Genomic DNA, 21,920 nt, shown 5'->3' with positions numbered 1-21,920 from the left:
TATTCCGTATTTCTTTGGTGATGCTGGTATATGGATAATAAAAAAATAAAAAATAAAAATTAACCAAGGTTATTTGGTATCCAACTTGTATACACATTTGTTTTTTAAAAGGAAGAAGGGGGTGCAGTCAATACTTCCAGAGTGATACTCAATTTGTAGTTGTCACTGTAAGTGACCATCATTTTCGTATATTCAACAATGTTAATGATACAATAACACACATATATAGAGGACCCTATATAAGGCCCTTGAAGTCATACTCAATTAATAATGGTAAGTAGAAGTGGCCGTCATTTTTACAGACTAGCCAAAAAGAAATATGAAAATTAATAAAAACGCTGATATAGATAGGTACATATAAAAGACCTTTACAATACAAATAAGTCTACATTCATGTATTCAAGTGCGTTACATTAAAGAGATGTTAGGAGAATTACAGAGATAGGAGTCTTTAGTTGGCAGAGGTCTGGTCGATGTATCAACCAACATAACATATAGCATTTTAAAACTGTGTATGTGAATATCTCTCGGTATGTAAGAGGAGTAATGATGCTGCCACTATGGAGAAACTCATCTCACAGGGGCTTGGGAGGGGACTGCTTCTGTATGGTAATAGAAGGTGTGCTTAACTACTGAGAGTAACAAACTTACGCCATTCCTCTGGTGTGTTCAATCCTTGTCTAATGGAGTTGCATCTATCTATCCATTTACACTCCAGGTTCTGTAAGATACATAGGACATTCCCACCCCTCGGCTGGGCAATGGCCTTCTCAATGATCTGCCACCTCAGGTCATCTGATGTGTGTTTTTTCTCTGTGTAATGTTGTACCAGCGGGGCAGTTTCAATCTGACCACGAATCCGGCTTCTATGTTGGCCGATTCTTGCCTTGATTGGTTGAGATGTCTGTCCAATGTATATCAAATTGCAGGGACACCAGATACAAAAATTACGTTTGTGGAGGCACAATTGGTATGTTGTTGAAGAGTGACTTTTAAATCTTCATGTATGAAGTCCTTCGTGTCGGTCGTGTATGGAGAGGCAATACAGTTGCCGCATTTGAACTGACCTCTAATAGGTGATAGGCTCCACATTTCTTGTAGTGTGTTGCTCTGTTTAGCAATGCAAAGTGTTGGAGTGGACCAAATGGTCCCTGATGTTTTTCACTTTTCTGTACGTCAAGAGCAGAAGTTCTTTCAATATTCTCATGGTGTTCAAGATTGGCCAACGTCGTTTGATGGTTTTCACAATTTTGGTGGTGGGTGGACAGAAGGTTGTGACACAGATAATCATATCACATTGTTTTTTAGGTTTTGCCTGACCCAGCGCATGCGCTGGTCTGGCGAGACATTTTGTGAGGGCTCCAAAAAGTGCTACCAGGCCAGCCTAGAGCTACAGTGCATGTGCGCGGGCGTGGGCGTTGCGTTTTACCGCGATTACTTTCACTTTCGCGGGCGCTTTGATGTTTGATTGTGATTGCGATCACTTTCGCGGCCGCACGGCTGCTTTGATATTCTCCGTGAGGCTTCAATAGATTGCAGCAGTTAAAACAAGCTTTTGGGACCTTATAAGTGTTTAGTTATGCAACTGTTGCATGGCTAAACACTTATAAGGTCCCAAAGGCGAGACCTATTGGCTATGCCAATGCTTGTTGGGCTTTGTTTTAAGTATTTCCTCTCTGGGGCTATACCAAGCTCTTTTCGTAGCAGTCTTTACTAGTCGCTTGGGATAGTCCCTTTCTCTCAGCTTGAGACTAAGGATTGATGCTTCTCTGAAGAAATCTTCTTTATGGGTACAGTTCCTCCTTAGTCTCAGCAATTGGCCACAGGGAAGGCCATCTCTCAAGGCTCATGGATGAAAGCTACCGTATTGTAATAGTATGTTCTGTTCTGTCGGTTTCCTTTACAGATTAACAATAAGATGTTCATCCTCAGGCTTGATTTGTAGGTCTAGGAATGGAATGCTTTCTGTATTTTTCTCATATGTGAATTTAAAAAATGGTTGGCAGGTGTTCATATACTGGACAAATTGCTGTAGTGCATCCTCTGAGCCTTTCCAAATCATAAAAATATCATCTATGTAGCGCTTCCAACATTTGATGTTGTTTTGGAAGGGTTTGGTTACTGTATTGATGAATTCAAGTTCAAAGTGTCCAACACAGAGATTCACCAAGTTGGAAGCAAAACTTGCTCCCATGGAAGCTCCAGAGCACTGATGATAATATGTGGAATCAAAAAAAAGGTAGTTGGTGGTGAGGGTAGTTTCTAGAAGTTCTGTAATTAATGTTGTAGGTACCCAATAGGGAGAAAGACGTGAGTGTAGAATCTTTCGTATTACTTCAATGCCTGAAGTCTGAGGGACATTCACTCAATGTCTAGAGTCACTACAATTTCTTCAGAGGAATCGTACTCTAAACCTTCAATAAGGTTGATCATGTCAGAGCTGTCTCTAACATATGTCTCCCATAGTGGGACATAGCCCTTGATAAAGGTATTTATATATTCTACAATGGGTTCTAATATAGAGTCACACCCAGATAAGATGGGTCTACAAGGCAGATCTTTAACGCCCTTATGAATGTTGGGGAGTGTGTACAGGACAGGAGTCTTCTGGGGACTTTTAGGTCTCGCGCCTGGCGTTGCAGTGCGCAACACTGCTCGCGCAGCGAGAGACCTTTATGTTGTTCAGGTAGTCGTATTCCAATTGTGTAAGGAAACCTTCTTCAAAACCCCTGGTAGTCATCTATTGTATTTTGCATTTGATTTATCAGAAAGGATTCGTCATGAGTTTCTTATAGTGACTGGGATTGTTCAAGTGTCAAACCACTTCTGCTTCATATTTGTCTCTGTTCTGTATTACAATACCCACACCCTTATCCGCAGGCTTAATGATGATAGATTCTTCTTTCTTGATGGACAGTAGTGACTGTCTCTCTGGCCATGTGATGTTGTAAGGTGTTAAACTTCTTGAGGTTTTTAGGATATTAATGTCTTCTAATACTGCTTTTTCAACGCTAGAATTTCTGGAGACATCATGGCATTTGGTGGTATAAACGTGGATTTTTGTTTTAAATTGGAGACTGAAACAATAAGTGATGATTCCCTATCTAAAAAAAAGTGTTTTAGTCTTAGGGTCCTGAAACATTTGTGAAGTTCTGATTGAATCCTGAAAAAAATCAGTTTTCTCTGTTAAGTCCTTACTTAGAAGGGATACTCTTTTTCTGTTCAGCTCATGTCTCGAGAGGTTTAAAATAGGAATGCAATGTGTATAACTTATGTTGTTCAATGCTGAGTTTTCTTTGTGTTCTATTGTCCTTTCGGACCCAACGTGCAATACTGGTTGTGAGTCTGTCAGTCTCCCGCAAACTGGTTCCATGTCTTTCGTCGGTTTCGTTTGGTGCCCCTCCCTTTCTGAGCCTGGGCTAAAAAACGATTCGGTGTGCAATTGCCCAAGTTGAAGCTCGTGATTTCACCTGCGTCGTCTAAGGAGTCAGAGTCCGCTGATGATTAAGAGAATGTGACCAGTTTGTTATTTGTATATCTACCCCAGGTGAGGTGTTTCCTAGTGGGCTGTATTTGTGAATAGTAGTCTTCGTGTAAGTATGGGTACGCATTCTCTTTGGTAAAGTTGATAATGTCCTTTGGGACCTTATCCGCTTTTTTCACCGATTGTTTTGTTAAGCTTTTCAAGTGCGTTTTAGGATTCTTCAAGGTACCACACCCTAGTAACTCTTTTTCTAGCTCTTCTATTCCTTGCAATTCTTTCTTATTATGTTCAAGTGCGGTTTCTCTTCCTGGCACCATCCAGTGCCTGGAGGAATTTGTGGAGATATGACTGAAGCCACCCTTGAATTTTGTATCCCCTTGAAAAATTCCAGGTACATTATTTACTTGAAGTTCCCTGTGGTATGATATTTGCCTGAAATATTCTGTTAGCTTACGGGCAGGTAATTCTGTGCGTACGTGCTTTTTCTTTGCTCTTTCTAGCTTTTCCAGAATCACTTGTCTGGGAGTAGTGGAAATAGGAGAGCTACTTGATGAAAAGAGCGATGGTCCGCTAATAACTTTAACAATGTACTCATCTGTGTATAAGAGGGCCTCTCTGTCTGACATTATCTAGTAATGAGAGTGTAATAATATCGGGATAAGCGGGAATGTGTGATATTTAAGAGAAAAAATGAATTAATATTGTATTTTTGAAGAATTGCCTGGTGACAAAAAAACAGTAAAACAAACAACAACAACAGAACACAAACTACCTACAGGTGGTAAGAGCAATGTACTACCGTGCTTGCAGTAAATCACTGCACAGTAAATTTTTCAAAACACAAGAGCAACACATAAGTCCATGCGAACTGGGGAATTCAATGAGAATACTTATCATAAGTTACACTTAATACCCAGTTTGCATGGACATATGGGCTGTGCATGTTTTTTTAAAAGGAAACGGGTCAGGATTGAGGCACATTGGCAGAGCGGATGGCGAGGGTCTCGGTCTTACAGTAGCAGAGAGACACAGCTGGTGCTAGCTGGGCCATAAATTAAAACCCTGGGATTTTTATTTAACAACTTAATTCACCCTGGAGTGCGGCCTTGGTATATCTAACTTGTACGAGCATGCCTGTAATGGAAGACCTGTGAGTGCCCGTGACTGGAACAGGATGTCATTACTGGCAGAGTTTCATTCTAGGCTAATTAATAGTTTTGAAACCTGAAAATAATACCTCTTCTTGGCAAGCAAAGGTTTAGCAGGAGAGATAACACAGGCACTGGAATGAGGAAACTCAGACTCCCCCTGTTCTCCATAGACTCCAGAGTACCCACCCTATGGCTCTTACATACCTGAGATGTTTACATTGCATAATTCAGGCAGCTCCTTCAAACTTGCATTTTCTGCTGGTTTAAGGTGTGGAGAAAAAGGAGAATCGACGTCTGGGCCAACTGTTAAAAGGAAAACATTGGAGACACGATTAGACCTCACAAGAGTGAGACACCATCAGAAAGGTTGTGAGGCAGATATGAAAGGCGGTGCTGCAGTCAGAGCATGAAGGCAGCAGCACCAGTCCTCCTGGCTGTGGTACAAAGCTGTGTGCAAGCTTGAGTGATACAAAGAAGAGGTGGGGCAGGGTCCGCAGTGGCATGTTTATTTCCCACACACGCAATCCTGCACTGCCCTGCATGTGTTGCACTTGTCCGATATGACTCCTCTCACGCTTTCTTACTTTAGGAAACGTGAACTGTGGGTAGCTTTGTAATAGATACGTTGTGTGTGTTGGTGAGGGTTGGTGAACACCACTTTACAAATGGCACTCCTGGTGGGAGTGAGTACAGGGTCCAAGATAGAAGGAGGGGTGGACGCAGTATGCTTCAAGAGGGAGCTCAGTATACAAAGATGCAAGCCTCCCTTGCGCACACATACACATGGAACAGCAGATACAACAAAAGAGCAAGCTTCCCTTTCTCAAACTACCCACGGCTATAGGAGCAGGTACCACATGGGACACCAGCAGCGTAAGATACACCCTGCACAGGGGCACATACAGTGCACTCTGCCCCCACACACCGGGCAGTTTTAATGGGTGTGTGGGCTGACATGAACATATTTCCACTGAGCAGTCCTTGTGGCCAGGGATGAGGCATACATGTCGTAGCCAGTCAGTGGGGAGTTGCCCGAATTAACTTACCAAAACAGAGAAGATACTCTGCCAGGCAGACAGGTGAACCCTGTGGGTTCTAATAACTTATGAAAAGAGTAATCCCAGGACCACAGTGTACCTGGCAGTTCTGGTAGCCTGGCTTTTGAGCTAAACCAGTCATAAAAAGAGCGATTAAATCTTAATAATTTAATATTTCCTTAACTTTGCCCGGAAAGAGAACCTGTATTTTGTTTTCTTCAGGACAGGGCATACCGCGAAGAGCAGGTGATTGTTGCATATATAGGGAGCTTGATGCCTCTGTGGCGCCCAAATAATTCTCCTCCCAAGAATTAAAAAACAAAATGTAGTAATAAACAAGGCATTTTTATATTACAATTTTCAAATATTTCGGTCATATAACTTGGATCTTTTAGGCAGTTTTGAAGAGGAACTGCTTAAATATTTCAGTACTGCAGACTTTGCACCTTAGGAATGGTTTCTTATGCATTCTTCACGAAAAAGCAACATTTCAAAATGCCTGTTTCATGGCGAGAATTCACAGCACGGCATAAAGGAGTGTGTATGTGCCATGTATGACATTATGGTATGGCTTGAATATATATGATTTTGGAGACCTTGGGGATAATTTGTTCTGTAAGGTCAGAGACTATGACATCGATGATGACTGTGAGAAGTTGGCCTGGTATATGATGTTCACTAGTTAAAGTGACCACCTTGTACCCATGCCAAGCAACCCTTATGGTGTGGTTGTAAGTCAACCTTTTCGGACTAGCTGCCCTAGTGGGAGCGTAGGCTAAGCAGTCTTTGAGGCTAAACTCGTGAAGCGTGTTAAGCAGGCTGTTTTACCAATAGTAACCCCCTTTTATACCAATGAAAGGACACCACACAGATATATATTCAAAATATATATGTATTTATTTCTCAAAGTAACCCCTAGTCTCTTTATGAGCACAGGAGCACAAATCGTCAAACAAGATTATCACAGAATACACAGTTGCACTTTATATGGATAGGCCCTGGTGGCCACTCGAACCATATACTAAAATAGTGGTATAAGTACCACGAACAGAAAAGGGAAAAGGCCTAGGGCCTCTAGAATCGCTGGGCCTACACGGAGCTAACTTCAGTTAGGGACCAGGAGGTCCACGGGTCGCGTGTGTAGAGCAAATAGTCACACGTGGGCTCCCATAGGTTTCAATGGGTGCGTAAAAAGTACAAAGTTACTGCAAAAGGAATCTTCCGGATGACCTAGGAACTTAAGATTTGGAACACAAGCACTAGAGATGTAATACTACACTTGGGCACCGGAGTGCCAGCTTTACCTCACCCACAGGAAGCGGGTGCATAGGCCTCGAAGTGCGTCGGGTTTCTTCTATCTGTTCCGTGGGGCCTGAAGACAAAAGTGCTGCAGGCGGTCGGTCGGGAAGAGATGCAGTGGATCCAAGGGTGGATCGGAGATGTTGAAGACCTGAAAGCAGAGGGGACAGTGTTCACAGTCACTAGCCAGTGACCAGCGTGGCACCAGGTGGGTACCAGGCGATGTCGGGTGCAAACAGGAAGAAAGGTGTAGCTTGTCTCTGCAGCCACGTGGTCCCTGAAGGTCGACGACGTCCAGGAGTCGAGTCACGAGCTGTCCCACGCAGGCTCTCGCTGTCGGCGGTGTCGGCGACTTGATCGAAGCAAACAAGCCTTGGCAAAAGCAATTGTTGTAGGAAAGGAAATAAGCTGATGGTTCTAACCAGCAAGGTCAGAGGGACTGCTCCTTTGGAGGGGAGCAAGGGCCAGTCTGGAGCAACCAGACCAGCGGTGTATTTCTTGTAGTTCGTCGCCAAGATGGCCACTAGCCAGCGGGCCAGCAACCGGTTAGGCGCGTCGAGTGGCAAAATGCAGAAGGGCCCCACGCAGATCGTGGAGGTGCTGGAGGGCTCACCTTTGGTGCAAATGCTGCTCGGAGGTTGGGCTTCTCAGATCCCAAAGCACAACTTGGAGGGAGCCTCGGTTGTTGCACTTGTCAGCTTGTCGTAGTCGTTTCAAGATGGCTGGCTCCACGTGTCTCGGTGCCTCCACGGGTCTCCTCTTTTCAGGGACTGTGGATCGGGCGGTGAGAGGTCTGGAGGTCCAGGTCTTGTCAGTCTCTGGGCTCGGGCTCCGGCGGGAGGCGGCGGCAAAGCAGACGTTGATTCGCTGGATGGTGCTTGCGTTAGCAAGGTGGTCACTCCCTGACCACAGGGGAGATTGGCTTCAGTCCTCTGTGCGGCAGAGCGTCGAAGTTCCCGTCTTCTTCTTAGTTTCAAGTTGATTCCAGGATGTCTGAAGTCTTAGGACACAGCTCCTACCTTTAAGCGGATTCTAGGGGCCGGACTACCTGCTAGGTCCCTCCCTAAGGGTGGGACCAGGAAGGGGGGTGGTTACACCCCCAATCCTTTGTCCAGCTCGCCCCAGGCCCGGGACTGGTGTGCCCCAGGACCGGTTTGAACTGGCATATGCACCGAGGCTCCTTGTGAGCCTCAGGCATGTCTGATTCTATTCAGCCCTACCTGACCAATACACAAAATCCTGTCTGGGGTGGTGCACGCACCTCCCCTGGCAGGAAACCCTTTGTCCACACCTCCCAAGCTGGAAGAACTCCCAGCAGCAGGAGGGCAGACTTGTGTCTGTGGTGGCAGCATCCATTTTGTGGAGCTGAGGCTATGTCTGATTTTACCCGGGTTTCAGGTACTGTACATGTCGTGTCCCTCTAGAAGGGTGGAATGCTAACCCCGTCGCCAGAATTGGCGAGGGGTTAGTATTCCAATTCGTATGACACCTTACTCGACATGTTTTGATAAAGCCAAACCAAAGATAGCATTTAACCGCGAGGTTCATAATGCACTTAAGAGTATATGGTATGACGATATCTGGAAACAGTAGAAGGAAGTTGTTCCGACCACTGCAGACAGGCTCAGCTCATGCCAGAGCACCATCTCACATGGAACCAAGCACTCTGCCTTCAGGATTGTTAAGGCCTGCCATAGGAGTGACTTATAGGTTACCAGGTGTCCCATTTAAGGTTAGGTATAGGTATACTACACCTAAGTAAGAGGTGGTTACACTAACTTACCCCAGCTGAGTGATCAGCCAGTTGTGTCAGATTTGCTAGGCCAAGCCTGGGGTGGCATAATACATGCTTCAGCCCCGGGCAGGCCTTGGGTACACCAATGCCCTGGGTATCTAGTGTACACTGGTACAGGGGCTGACAGGGTGATCCACTTCCAATTGGTTATGCACCTAAGGTGCATAGTTTTAATTTAGTAGAGAGAACAGCAGGCTGGGGGTCTGATTGGCAGGCCCACAGCCTCAATATGTCAAAAACCAGTGAAGCAAAAAGCAAAAATTTGGGGTGACCATAGGATAGCAGACCCTACTCTCCTACAATGACCCTAACAAACATTTCTAATTTTAAAAGAATGCATGTAGTTAACCTCATTTGTGCCCGAAAAAGACGGAACATACCACACAACTTGCTTAGTTACATTTTTCTTTTTTTTTTAAACCAAACTTTCTATAATTTTACTGTTTTCTCTAATGCTGAATTTCAATCTGCCTAAATATGTATGTGGAACCTTGACAAGCTGTAGCATTTCTATGTTGAAGAGCTCTTGCAAACTGTAGTCCTTATTCGCAATCTCTGAATACACACAGGGAAAGGGCTCAAGGAGATGTGTCTTTTCTACACTCTTGGTACTATGAAGTGTCGCAAAAGGAGACCACAAAATGTGGTAACGTCCAGGTTCCCAAACCCTTAAAATGTAACACTGACGTAAGGCACAAACTCTGAAAAACGGAAATACACACTGCTAATAAAACATGCATTGACATCACCAATAGGTCTAAATGTTTTGTAAATAAAAATGCTTCTTGATTGATTGGCTATTTTGTGGGAGCAGTAGTGTAGATAGGTAAATGGATGAATGTGAGAAAGGATAAACAGTTGGCTGTGCGAGTCCATGGACTGAATGATGAGAGGGTGAAAGACTAAATTCATGATTGGATGAATGGATGAACAAATGGGGGTGTGACTGCACAAACGTATGAATGGGCAATTTGAAGACTGAGTGGAAGGATGGATGAGGGAATGGATGGGCTATCCATCCACCCATGCTTAAGCATTCACACTCAATCTGCTTACCCACTCACTCGCTCACACATAACCACCCCTCCATACACGTATACATTTTGCCATCCAAGCATGTTCCGACTGATATTCCCATACTATCCAATGATCAATTTACACACCCACAGGCATGCATTTATCTAGCCATACAGGTTTCCAGGCACCGTACACCACAGGCCAGCTGCACCAGGAGGATGAAGTCCCCAGAATACCCAACGTACCGATATCCATTGCACTAAGATTGCAGACATGTTAAAGGAGCACCGATGAGCAGGATATTTAAGCTTTAAAAATCCGCCACTCGGGGAGGAGCCAAGATGGCGACCGGAGCAGACGCTTGAGCGCCCGGCTCCGTCGGCCCTTGGCCTCGGACTATCATCCTGATTCCTATCCTCGCCGATTTTCGAGGTGCACCGTGTGCGACGACGCGCTGACCGCGCCGCCGCTTTCCCGGAGTCTTAGCCCGCCCGGATGCCGGAGTTCTTGGTGCCTTTGTTCTCCGCACTGGACCCCTGCTCTATTGTGGCCTCGGCCGGCCCCCTGGAAGCTCCGCAGTCACCGGACCCGCTGGTGCAAACCTGAGCCCCGCGGTCCCGATCCCGCCTCACACCACGGACTGTCCCCAGAAGAGCCGGGGGAGAGACGCCCGGACACCTCCTGCACCCTGCACCTGACGGGCTGGAGCTAGAGGGTAGGCCCCGGTGTGGCGGGTCTCCTGCCCCGCTCTGTGGACCGCGCTGTGGAAGGCTGCAGACCCCCTTCTTCTATTGCCTAGTCGGCTGCAAAGAGAGCCCGAGGGAAGGGAAGCGACTGTTGGCTTTCACCTGTTGCGGCGCAGACCTGAGGAGAATTGCCTCCTTGTCACGACCCCCCTCTGGCCACGGTACCGTTCAGCGGTAAAACATGGCGTTGATTGCCTGCTCGCTGCTGGGGGGTGATGCTCCGGTCTCGCCCGCTGCCCGCTTCGCCCTCCCTCTACCAGACTCCAGCTCCCCAGTGCCGTCCCGGATTGCTGCCGATGTGGGGGCGCAGCTTCCGCTGACATGCGGCTCCGTTCTGGCTGCCCTGCGGGACTTTCGTCTGCAATTGTGTGTTGGCTTGCAAACGCTGAGTGAGCGGTTCGACTCCATACTGTCGGCTGCGGGTCGTGAGCGCCCCGTTTGTGATCAACAAGACGTGGGTCTGCCAGTGCTTTGGTCCTCTTGCGGGGACGCAACGACTGTGTATAACTGTGCTACACTGGTGTCTGCATCTGGCTTTCCCGGCACCCAGGATCAATCGCTCTCCTGCTCAATTGCGGATACTTTGTTTCCCCGTTCATTGCTGCCTGCTTTGTTGTTGCCTGCCTCACCGCGTCCGCAGGAGTATCCAGCTGAGCTACACCTGACGTCCTCGAGGAACCGTTCACGGTGGCCTACGCCTTCTTTTATGTGGAACTCCTGTACTTTACAGGCCAGGTCTGGATTTTATATGGTGTGCAAGGGGACCTCAATAGATGATCGGCGGCCATTTTGTGACTCTACTTCTCCATCTTCTTCCAAGCGGCCATATTGTCTTTGTCTGCACGGGATGCGGGGCCTTCATGAGGGGGCTGGTCTAATCTTAAGCCCGCGATCGGGCCAGGGCTAGATTGATTTATATCACCATGGTTTCACGGACGGGCTGGACTGGGACTGGAACTGTTTGCATATGTTGTGCGCACTCGTCGCGATCTGTCTGCCTTCATTTAAATTGTTGTGACACGTTATCTTCACACGACCGCCTTTGGGTGTAGTGGGGTTTCAGTGTGTGGAGGCGTGGCTGGCCGGTGGTTTCGGGCGCTCTGAGGTTACGTGGGCTCCTCCCCGCTTTCTTTCTTTTTTGTTTTCTTATTTTCTTTACTCTATTCCTACTTTCTCTCTTGTCTATATTTCGGGTTCACTGGGCGACAGGCACTATGCTGGGGGGGGGCAGGCCGTAGCCTCCGCATTGGTGTAGGGTGGGGGGGTAATTTACTGTTTCTTTTAGTTCTATGGGCCTCTTTCTTCTATGTCTCTGCGCTATACTTGTTTCGATTCGGGGTCCGGGTGTGGGGTGGATTGAGTGGGGGCGGCTTTGAAGGGGTGCGTATTTACTCATGTGATTATCCTGTTATCTAACTGCATCGCCCCACTGTCTGAGATTTTCTATGGTCGTTTTAATGATGCTGCTGCTCTCCCGTGGAGTGAAGCCATCTTGCGGACTCGAATCTCCTTGGTTCTATCCTCTACTGACTTTTTCCTCGATAAAATTACTTTGAAAACCTTAAAATTAACCTTCACTTCTCCTTCCCCTGGTGTCAAGGATCTCTCCAGTGTATAACTCCTGAATCGTTGCTAATCTTGACCATTGATGCACAGGGGATGTAATGTTTGTCTCAGTGCTTAACCGTATTGTGGCCGGCCTGATGGTTGTAGGCCCGTATTTGTTCTTTTAATATGCACAAATAAAGGTTTTTAAAAAAAAAAAAAAACCCGCCACTCAGTGTAGTGAGACCCGTTAGCACTGGAGATGGGGCGCAAGGCAGCCAGAGGCTGGTGAGGTGAAATGTAAAAGGTGGTGGTGGATAGGTTTGTGACATGGGAGGGTGAGGTGGTGGTGGTCGATGGCTTCGTAGCATGAGAGGGTGAGGTGGTGGTGGTGGTCGATGGCTTCGTAGCATGAGAGAGTGAGGTGGTGGTGGTTGATGGCTTCATAGCATGAGAGGGTGAGGTGGTGGTGGTCGATGGCTTTGTAGCATGAGAGGGTGAGGTGGTGGTGGTGGTTGATGGCTTTGTAGCATGAGAGAGTGAGGTGGTGGTAGTTGATGGCTCCGTAGCATGAGAGGGTGAGGTGGCGGTGATTGATGGCTTCGTAGCATGAGGGTGAGGTGGTGGTGGTTGATGGCTTCGTAGCATGAGAGGGTGAGGTGGTGGTGGTTGATGGCTTCGTAGCATTAGGGGGTGAGGTGGTGGTTGTTGATGTCTTTGAAGCATGAGAGGGTGAGGTGGTGGTGATTGATGGCTTTGTAGCATGAGAGGGTGAGGTGGTGGTGGTGGTTGATGGCTTCGTAGCATGAGAGGGTGAGGTGGTGGTGGATAGCTTCTTAGCATTAAAGAGGGATAAGGAGTGTAGCCAGAGATCACTTCTCCTAAAGATAGAATTTTGATGGGCAGTGTTGGGATATGATGAAGGTTGTATGACTTTGGGTAGACCTTATTTTTCCACAAAGAGCCAGTGGCTTTGAGGTAATTACCTAGAATGTGTTTCTGCTTTAAATAAGTAAGCTGCAGCCAGGTGTGGCAACAGTGATGCACTTGGCCAGGGCCCGAGTAAATGGCAGGATAGCGCCCTGGAGTAGATAACAACTGTAGTCAAATTCTCTACAAAGCAGGTAGCCAATAACTATTTGGGTAAAGAGGAACATACACTGGGCTTCTGGCATTTTGTTCCATCCCCTTTTTCTAACAACGTATGCTATGTACACGTTTCATTATGCCTGATACTGCTATAGTAACAGTAACCACTGTTGATGGACAACAATCACCACATACTTTGTACATGTATGCTGATAATTCCGACACCAACTAAGAATTTACATTGAGAAAAGAGAGGAATGTGACAGGACGACCTACCTGGCAGATAGTTAGCATGTAAAGATGGGCAATTTGGCTGTGAATTTGGGAAGCTGCAAGGAAAGGGACAGATGCAGAAGGGATGTTGCGAGGGCCATGACAGAATAATTTTCCTTATGAACCGGTTTAACGGAAGGATGTACAGGTGCATCTAGAGTCAGATGACTGGGAAGCAGCCAGTGATATGTGGACAGGGGGTGCAAGAATATTTGATTGATTTTGGAGGATAAGTTTTAGGAAACAACTTAAGAGTTGATGCAGCATCCAAGCCAGTTGGAATAAAGGCAGAAACCTGGTGGGGCTGCAACAAAACCCTTTGGGAAACTCAAGGGAAGATCAGTGTCAGAGTATGGCGTGGAGTACAATGAGACAGAGGAATAGTGCATCCGTCGGATGAGAGACAGACTTGCATGGGACCAAAGAAGCGTGTCAGCCAAGGTGAACAGAGAGACGACTGTGGTCTGCACTCTTAAATGTGGTCAAGTGGTGAAGCAGAAGGATGAAGAGCTGTGATGTGTGGCGGTAAAGTAGGAGGCATAAATAAAGACAGGATTGGTGGAGTGCTTCTTGAGGATTCTAGACTGGGATGTCAATCAGATACTCTGATCAGCTCACACACTTACTCAAAGTGCTAAATGAGATTAAATCATAGCTCAGACTCTACCAATGATCTATATTTGAAATTGGATCAATTGTGTGCGAAAACTATGGAAACATATCACATACATAAATATAATACACTGGGGATTGTGAGTTATGTCAACAGAAATAAACTGATTCTTATCATGACTAAACACTTGGAGTAAAAAGTGCCATGATGTCTAATACTTACGCGACCATGTGACAATTGGTGCAGCCGCATCAAGTTGTATAACAATTCTCCGTTGGTAGATTTTAATACTCACGCCTTCTGTCGCCCTGCACACCTTTGAATGTCACTCCAAGGGTATTTCTAGATGATCCCTCTAATTTTTGAGGTCACTTTTCTTCATTGACCCCTCAGGGGTTATATACACTGTGATGGACTATGGTGTATTTAACCCGATCCAAAGGACAATTGTAATGGGGGTTTAAGGACTTGGCATAGATGGCTCAAACACAGGTCTGAAGCTCATGGAGATCTCTTCTGAGATGAGTGAAATTAATTACATCTTCGTACCGAGCAACATTACAGATGAGTCTTTTAGGTCTTCTAGCTCGAACTATATTGCTGATCAAATCCTAGTCATTATCTATTGTATATTTGTAATATTTCTTTCTGGAGCAATACGGTTCTCTTTACAAAATTGCTACAGGGAATGTGTTCCTACATGTTCCTTTAATCCCCACACTTCTAGTAAGCATCACACCCTTGACCACCTTTACTTGGGCACACTTTGCACTATGGACCCACGTAACTCCACTTGTGAACTTTTGCTTGTCCCACTCCTGCACTGTTCAACCAACCTGCGTTCTGGAAAACTGACAACAGCAACAACATCATTATTTATACAAATAATCCAATCATCTAGAATTTATGTATGGGCGTCAATCTCAAGCGAGTGAGGACAATTCAGTGTCTTCGGGTGCCTGAAAATGTTACTCTCAGTTTATTTGTCATACAGATGTTTTTTTTATTGCCGCAATAAGAAACCTGCACATACCTGTCGATTTGCTGATACTCCCTTTCCTCTCAGAATGCTGTTGGTCTACAGAGATGGTTTCTCCCTCTTCTTTAATGACGAACGACACGACTGATGTAATGAGTGCCTGTTCTGTCACAAAAAGAAAATCAAAGTGTGATAGGACTCAGTGGTAAAATAACAATCATCATACCTTCTATTTGGAGAAGGGGGACATTGAACAAAGATTTGAAAGCTCAATATATGTCCACCAAAGGCCCAAGCTGCTCATCAGTGAAAGCTTAATCCTAATCTCTAACCAATCTTTTTTTTAGTTTCAGCTAAAAGTCATCCAATAATTACCATAACAATCACAAATACTTACAAATTGAAAAAAAACATAAAACATGAGGGCATATCATAGATTAATCATTTTAGAATGACTACCGAAGACATTATTGGATTGCATCAGGACTGGCCCTATAATTCTGTCTTGGGGGCCACCAGGCTGATATAATGTAGGATGAAACAGGCAAGAAAACAACAACCTTATCAGTTCCGCTGCAAAAGGCCATTGCCTCTTAGCATAATGTTATACTGCCCAAACAATGAGCAGAGTAGCCATTTCCTCAAAACATAGTTTTTGTACAAAAAGGGAAGAAATTGCTAATATGTCAGGCCCGGCAAGGGCACAGTTGCAGGACCCTACAAACCTTATAGACAATCTCCTAATGAAGGCAAGCACAGGTAAGGCTCCAAGCCTGCATTTTATGTACAAACTTCTTCGTATCTCTAGGTGTATGATGTCAAATAGGGTTCACAGATCTTTTTGTTCTTTCCCATTAGGTAGACAGATATGCTACCTTCTATAGCATTTTATAGGTGTTATATGTTTTCAATTTCTAGTAATTTGCTTTTACTACCACAATTTTTGGTCTTGTTCATTGGGCTGAGGTTGTCCCAGAGGCTAAGGCATCCTACTGCTTTTGAATTTTTGTAATATGGTTCAGACACTCAACTTTCGCGGAGCCCTGTGGGGTAAAAATTATCAAGCAAAGATTTTAGATATAGTTTTCACTGAAGAATTCAACCACAATCTGATCTTGAATAGCACTGTTTTTAGATGAATTATTTCCTCTATACCAGTTTGAGTCATAAACCTTCCATGGGGCTACGTGTTCCCCGATACAGCAGGATTTTTCGTAGCAGTGTTCAATCTTTTGAAGCTTGCTTACTTTGCTAAAGCCCCATATGTCTGCACTACATAAAGTGAATTGCTACAGCTTTTATTCTATAAACGTCCAAAATTGATTTGATTCTAGTTCTACCATTTTGTTCCTACAGAGTAGCACAGCTCCCACATTTTGGTTAATAGAGTAGATTGGTTTCCCTATTTTTAGGGCCCAATTCAGTTTAGGGTTGCACTGTATGCCTAGATAATCAATGTTATTGATTTGCTCCAGTGGAGTTCCACTGGCACGGATGGTACTCTTCAATAGTTTTGTTGGTGTATAATCATAAAATTGTCTTACTTGCATTGATGGCAAGCTTTTTTTAATGGTGCTGTAAATTTCATAAACCTTTAGCAGGTGAGGCATGGGAAGCTTTGTCTGTGTTGAAAGTGCTGCAGCTTTGTCTGTGTTGAAAGTGCTGCACTGTTGAGAAGAAGTTGGATAGGTGTTCACTCACTGCCCAATTTCGGTGTGCCCTCATTCAGGAAATGTAGGTAGCTGCCCACATGTATTTATATGCACAGCGACAAATAGTGGGGGTAGTACGCAACCCTTTTAAACACCCTCTTAGATTGGGAAATTGGTGGTGCCTTCTACTTTTTTCCATACCTGACTATTGGAGGATGTGGAAGATATTTCAGAGTAACACTGCAGTACTACTCCTTTTTTGAAGCCTGCCTGCCTGCCTGAATGCAGATCCTTTCCCTTTCTACCCAGTCATGTATGCAATCAAGTTAAAGGTGCCATATATTTTCCCAGCTCCACCCAACAGCAAGATTCGGTGATAATTACCTGGGTCTAATTAGGAGCCCACAGATACAAACTTCTTCGTATCTCTAGGTGTATGATGTCAAATAGGGTTCACAGATCTTTTTGTTCTTTCCCATTAGGTAGACAGATATGCTACCTTCTATAGCATTTTATAGGTGTTATATGTTTTCAATTTCTAGTAATTTGCTTTTACTACCACAATTTTTGGTCTTGTTCATTGGGCTGAGGTTGTCCCAGAGGCTAAGGCATCCTACTGCTTTTGAATTTTTGTAATATGGTTCAGACACTCAACTTTCGCGGAGCCCTGTGGGGTAAAAATTATCAAGCAAAGATTTTAGATATAGTTTTCACTGAAGAATTCAACCACAATCTGATCTTGAATAGCACTGTTTTTAGATGAATTATTTCCTCTATACCAGTTTGAGTCATAAACCTTCCATGGGGCTACGTGTTCCCCGATACAGCAGGATTTTTCGTAGCAGTGTTCAATCTTTTGAAGCTTGCTTACTTTGCTAAAGCCCCATATGTCTGCACTACATAAAGTGAATTGCTACAGCTTTTATTCTATAAACGTCCAAAATTGATTTGATTCTAGTTCTACCATTTTGTTCCTACAGAGTAGCACAGCTCCCACATTTTGGTTAATAGAGTAGATTGGTTTCCCTATTTTTAGGGCCCAATTCAGTTTAGGGTTGCACTGTATGCCTAGATAATCAATGTTATTGATTTGCTCCAGTGGAGTTCCACTGGCACGGATGGTACTCTTCAATAGTTTTGTTGGTGTATAATCATAAAATTGTCTTACTTGCATTGATGGCAAGCTTTTTTTAATGGTGCTGTAAATTTCATAAACCTTTAGCAGGTGAGGCATGGGAAGCTTTGTCTGTGTTGAAAGTGCTGCAGCTTTGTCTGTGTTGAAAGTGCTGCACTGTTGAGAAGAAGTTGGATAGGTGTTCACTCACTGCCCAATTTCGGTGTGCCCTCATTCAGGAAATGTAGGTAGCTGCCCACATGTATTTATATGCACAGCGACAAATAGTGGGGGTAGTACGCAACCCTTTTAAACACCCTCTTAGATTGGGAAATTGGTGGTGCCTTCTACTTTTTTCCATACCTGACTATTGGAGGATGTGGAAGATATTTCAGAGTAACACTGCAGTACTACTCCTTTTTTGAAGCCTGCCTGCCTGCCTGAATGCAGATCCTTTCCCTTTCTACCCAGTCATGTATGCAATCAAGTTAAAGGTGCCATATATTTTCCCAGCTCCACCCAACAGCAAGATTCGGTGATAATTACCTGGGTCTAATTAGGAGCCCACAGAGAGAAAAAGGTACCCCCTAATTGCTTGTAGGTCCAAGAAGAGGGGGAAACAAAAAAACTAGCAAGAGGAACCTCTAAACTGACCTATATTGCTGTTAGTATGGCCAATAATGGCTCAAAAGTACCACAACCCCAATATCAATGTCATACAGCACTGTTAATCACAAAAATATATCTTTTTATTGAATTTTTCTTTGTACAAAACTATTTTATACTTTTTTAATTTGTTTTATCATTGTGCAATACGTAAAAAGACAAGTTCAACATTATTTACACATACATTTAGCAATACATAAATTACAACACGCAGTTACCCAGATTACTATGCAGTCACAAATATTTTAATATGCAGTAGTCACATTTCATTTCGAAACTGGAATCGGAAGTTAACATTTGAATAATTTCATCTGTTCCTTATATGCAAACTGGGTAGCCACCAAGACAATTCTCAAATCAAGATGTAATTACTAAAAATACAAAAAAAACACTCACCATCAACAATTCTCTCTCACCATTCGAACCTACTCATTCGCACGAACGCTCATACATAAAAGAGATCCAAAGATACTCTAAGGAGATTGTTTAAATCGGCAACGTGGGCCAGTATTGCACAATGATAAAACAAATTTAAAAAGTATAAAATAGTTTTGTACAAAGAAAAATTCAATAAAAAGATATTGTTTTGTGATTAACAGTGCTGTATGACATTGATATTGGGGGTGTGGTACTTTTGAGCCATTATTGGCCATACTAAAAGCAATATAGATCAGTTTAGAGGTTCCTCTTTCTAAATAGGAGCCCTTCTTGAAGATTGGGACAATTCTTGTTGTTCTCCAAGAGCATGGGACTTCACAAAGTTTGCGGACTGCGTTGAAGACTGCATTTGAAACCAGAGCCCACAGGATAATCCAGGCACAATAGAGGATTAAGAGAAAGATGCTGTATTTGGTTCTGACCAAGCATTGCATGGGCAACCTGATGTTTAGTAAATTTCAGGGTCCTGTTGGCAAATAGTGGCGCTTCAGTGTTGAGCTCTCAGAGTCTAGCTGTTTGCATTTCTTCTCAGGTTTCCGACTACACTAACTTGTCACTTTTGTATAGTAAAGTGGAGTGGTCCAACCATTCTGTGTCTCCATATCCCAGGTCTAGACTCACTGGGGACCCATTGAGTCTGTATTGCTTAACCTCTTCAATGCCCATGACGAGCTGGTCTCGTCATGGGCCGCGGTTGCGCTGTGCCCATGACGAGACCAGCTCGTCATAAACCCCGCCCGCTAATGAAACGGCCGGCACAGGGTGGGGAAAGGGGCGGGCACTGAAGGGGTTAAAGTGCTTTTCACACAGACTTTTGTCAGACCTTTCAGTGTTGCTTCCCCTGCTAGCCTTGTTCATTGATATCTTAAGACCTGTGTTAACTCCTATTTTTTCCTGGTACATTCTTCAAACTAATTTTAGTTTACCATATTGTTTTTGCTTGATATCGGTTTCTTGGTCTTTGTAAAATTTGAGGAGATTAATTCAAGTAAACTCTCAAAGGTTTCAATGAGTGTCCGCTTCGGGGCTTCTCAAATTTCTGCTATGTCTTTGAACTAGTTCTTTTGAGATTTTCTTTTCAGAGAATAAGAATAACCATCTATTTCTGAATGGCCTCTGGTTTGATTTCAGAACTAGATTTTTTTTTTTTTTAAAAACATTGTGTGTTTTACCTGTTTCTTGACACCCACTTCCTTGTAAACTCCCGCCCCGGTCCGCCGCGTCCATTCTGGGCGATTGATGCGGAGGGTGAGGAGGAGCCAGCACTTCCGGCTCGAGCGGCCAGGTTAGCGCTCTAGTGGCCCCTACTGCCTATAAATGTGTGTGGGACAGCGACCGCGCAGCGGACGCGTGCAGCGGGCGCGCCGGAAGCGCGCCGAAGTCGAGCCAAAGTCAAGCCCGTCTGCGCCCGTCCGCGGCCGGACGGGGCGCGGGGCCACACACCCTGGCCTACCTAATCCCCTCCACATACGGTATGATAAACAAACCTTGTTGAATCTCCGCCCTACTACAACATTACCATGCCTACATTCTATGCAGGCCTTATCACCACATAACTGTTCCATGTGCCCTTTTACTCTTGAAATGGGCTCCATAACAGTCCCCCCAAAAAAATTGATAAAAGCCGCTCTGCTTAACTGTAGATCTCTCAGTAAGCACTGCATTCAGGTCTACAACCTACTTGAGGATGAGGCACTGGATATACTGCTGTTAACTGAGACCTGGCTTGGCGAACATTCTGACCCAGACATCATAGAGGCGTTGCCTCCAGGATACTCTCTCGCCAGGCTTGACAGGCAGGAAGGTAGGGGTGGTGGAATAGCTATTGCTGTTAGAGCCCCATTGGAGTGCTCCCTACTCCCCCTAACTATTGACCACTGCGAAGCTGCTTCGTTTAGTATCTCACTGGGACCTCAACACTCTCTATCAGGTATTCTTATATATAGACCCCCAGGTAGACTATTTGATTTTACAGCTAGTCTAGTAGAGGCGACAGCACATCTCGCCTTGAGGAAATCCAAACTCCTGGTACTTGGCGACATGAACATTCATTTTGATGATGTCCAAGACAAGGATGCCTCCTGTATAAAAGATGAATTACTTTCCCTGCAGCTTACTCTTAAGAACCAAGAGCCTACTCACAGACAAGGTCATCTGATCGACCCCATATTCGGTAATTGGAATGGAGTAGAAACGCTTCCTCCAATACCCGTGCCTTGGTCGGACCATTTTGTCATTCCCTTACGAATTTGGCTGTCCGAGCCTGAAACCAGGAGTGATAGTACGCAGATTTACCAATGTCGAAAGTGGAAAAACTTCAACTTAGATACCTTTATCGACAATCTTGCTGCGGCTGGACCTCCTGGAGGGTCAGATTGTGAGGCTGCCTATTCATGCCTGAAGAACTGTGTCCTAACTGCCCTAGATAATACTGCTCCTATCCGCAGATCAGTAATTACCAGGAAAACTAGAAAACCCTCCCCGTGGTTTACTTCGGAACTTCAGGTGGCAAAATCCGCTTGTAAAAAACTGGAACGAGAATGGCGCATTAACTTCTGCCCTAAAGCCAAATCTCAATATAAAATAGCGCAAGCAGGATATTATAAACTTATTCGCTCCTCTAAAGCACTGCATTACAAGACCCGTATTGGAGAGGCTGAGAACTCCTCTAAGGAGCTCTTTAAAGTTTTTAAAGAAATTTCGGTAGTATCTAGAGAGAGCAATACCCAGAATGACTCTGTTGAATCATGTAATGATATTGCTAGATACTTTGCTAGCAAAATTACTAACATCTATGCTAATTTCTCAAAGGATCTGCCCTCGGGCTCTGCTTTCACTGAGAATTTGGAGATCACTCATGATAAGGCATGCCTTGACTGCTTTATTGTTCCTTGTACTAATACCTTAATTAACATCTGTAAAAGCATTAAATCAGGGTCCCCTCGAGATCCTGCTCCTCCCAAGATCTTAGCAGCTAGCCTTAAAGTCTTAGAACAACACTTCAGACATATTCTCCAACTCT

General features: G+C 44.6%; 1 protein-coding gene across 4 annotated transcripts in view; it reads right to left on the bottom strand.

Annotated features, from left to right (window-relative positions):
- Window positions 1-21,920, bottom strand: part of LOC146813086 (uncharacterized) — a 120,745-nt gene that overhangs the window by 45,297 nt on the left and 53,528 nt on the right. For all 4 annotated transcript variants that reach the window (XR_014966954.1, XR_014966955.1, XM_085620070.1 and 1 more), the window contains exons 7-8: window positions 15,083-15,193; window positions 4,840-4,938 (exon numbers count right to left, since the gene is read on the bottom strand). Coding sequence is in view for 2 of the 4 variants with exons in the window: in XM_085620070.1 (XP_085476196.1) it covers window positions 4,840-4,938; window positions 15,083-15,193 (210 nt within the window). In the remaining 2 variants the exon portion in view is untranslated. The remainder of the gene's footprint in view (window positions 1-4,839; window positions 4,939-15,082; window positions 15,194-21,920) is intronic.

The sequence above is a fragment of the Triturus cristatus genome, chromosome 7 (genome assembly GCF_964204655.1).
Source record: "Triturus cristatus chromosome 7, aTriCri1.1, whole genome shotgun sequence".
Classification (NCBI taxonomy): domain Eukaryota; kingdom Metazoa; phylum Chordata; class Amphibia; order Caudata; family Salamandridae; genus Triturus; species Triturus cristatus.
Note: the sequence above shows the minus strand (reverse complement) of the source record. Positions and strands in the feature narration are given on the sequence as shown.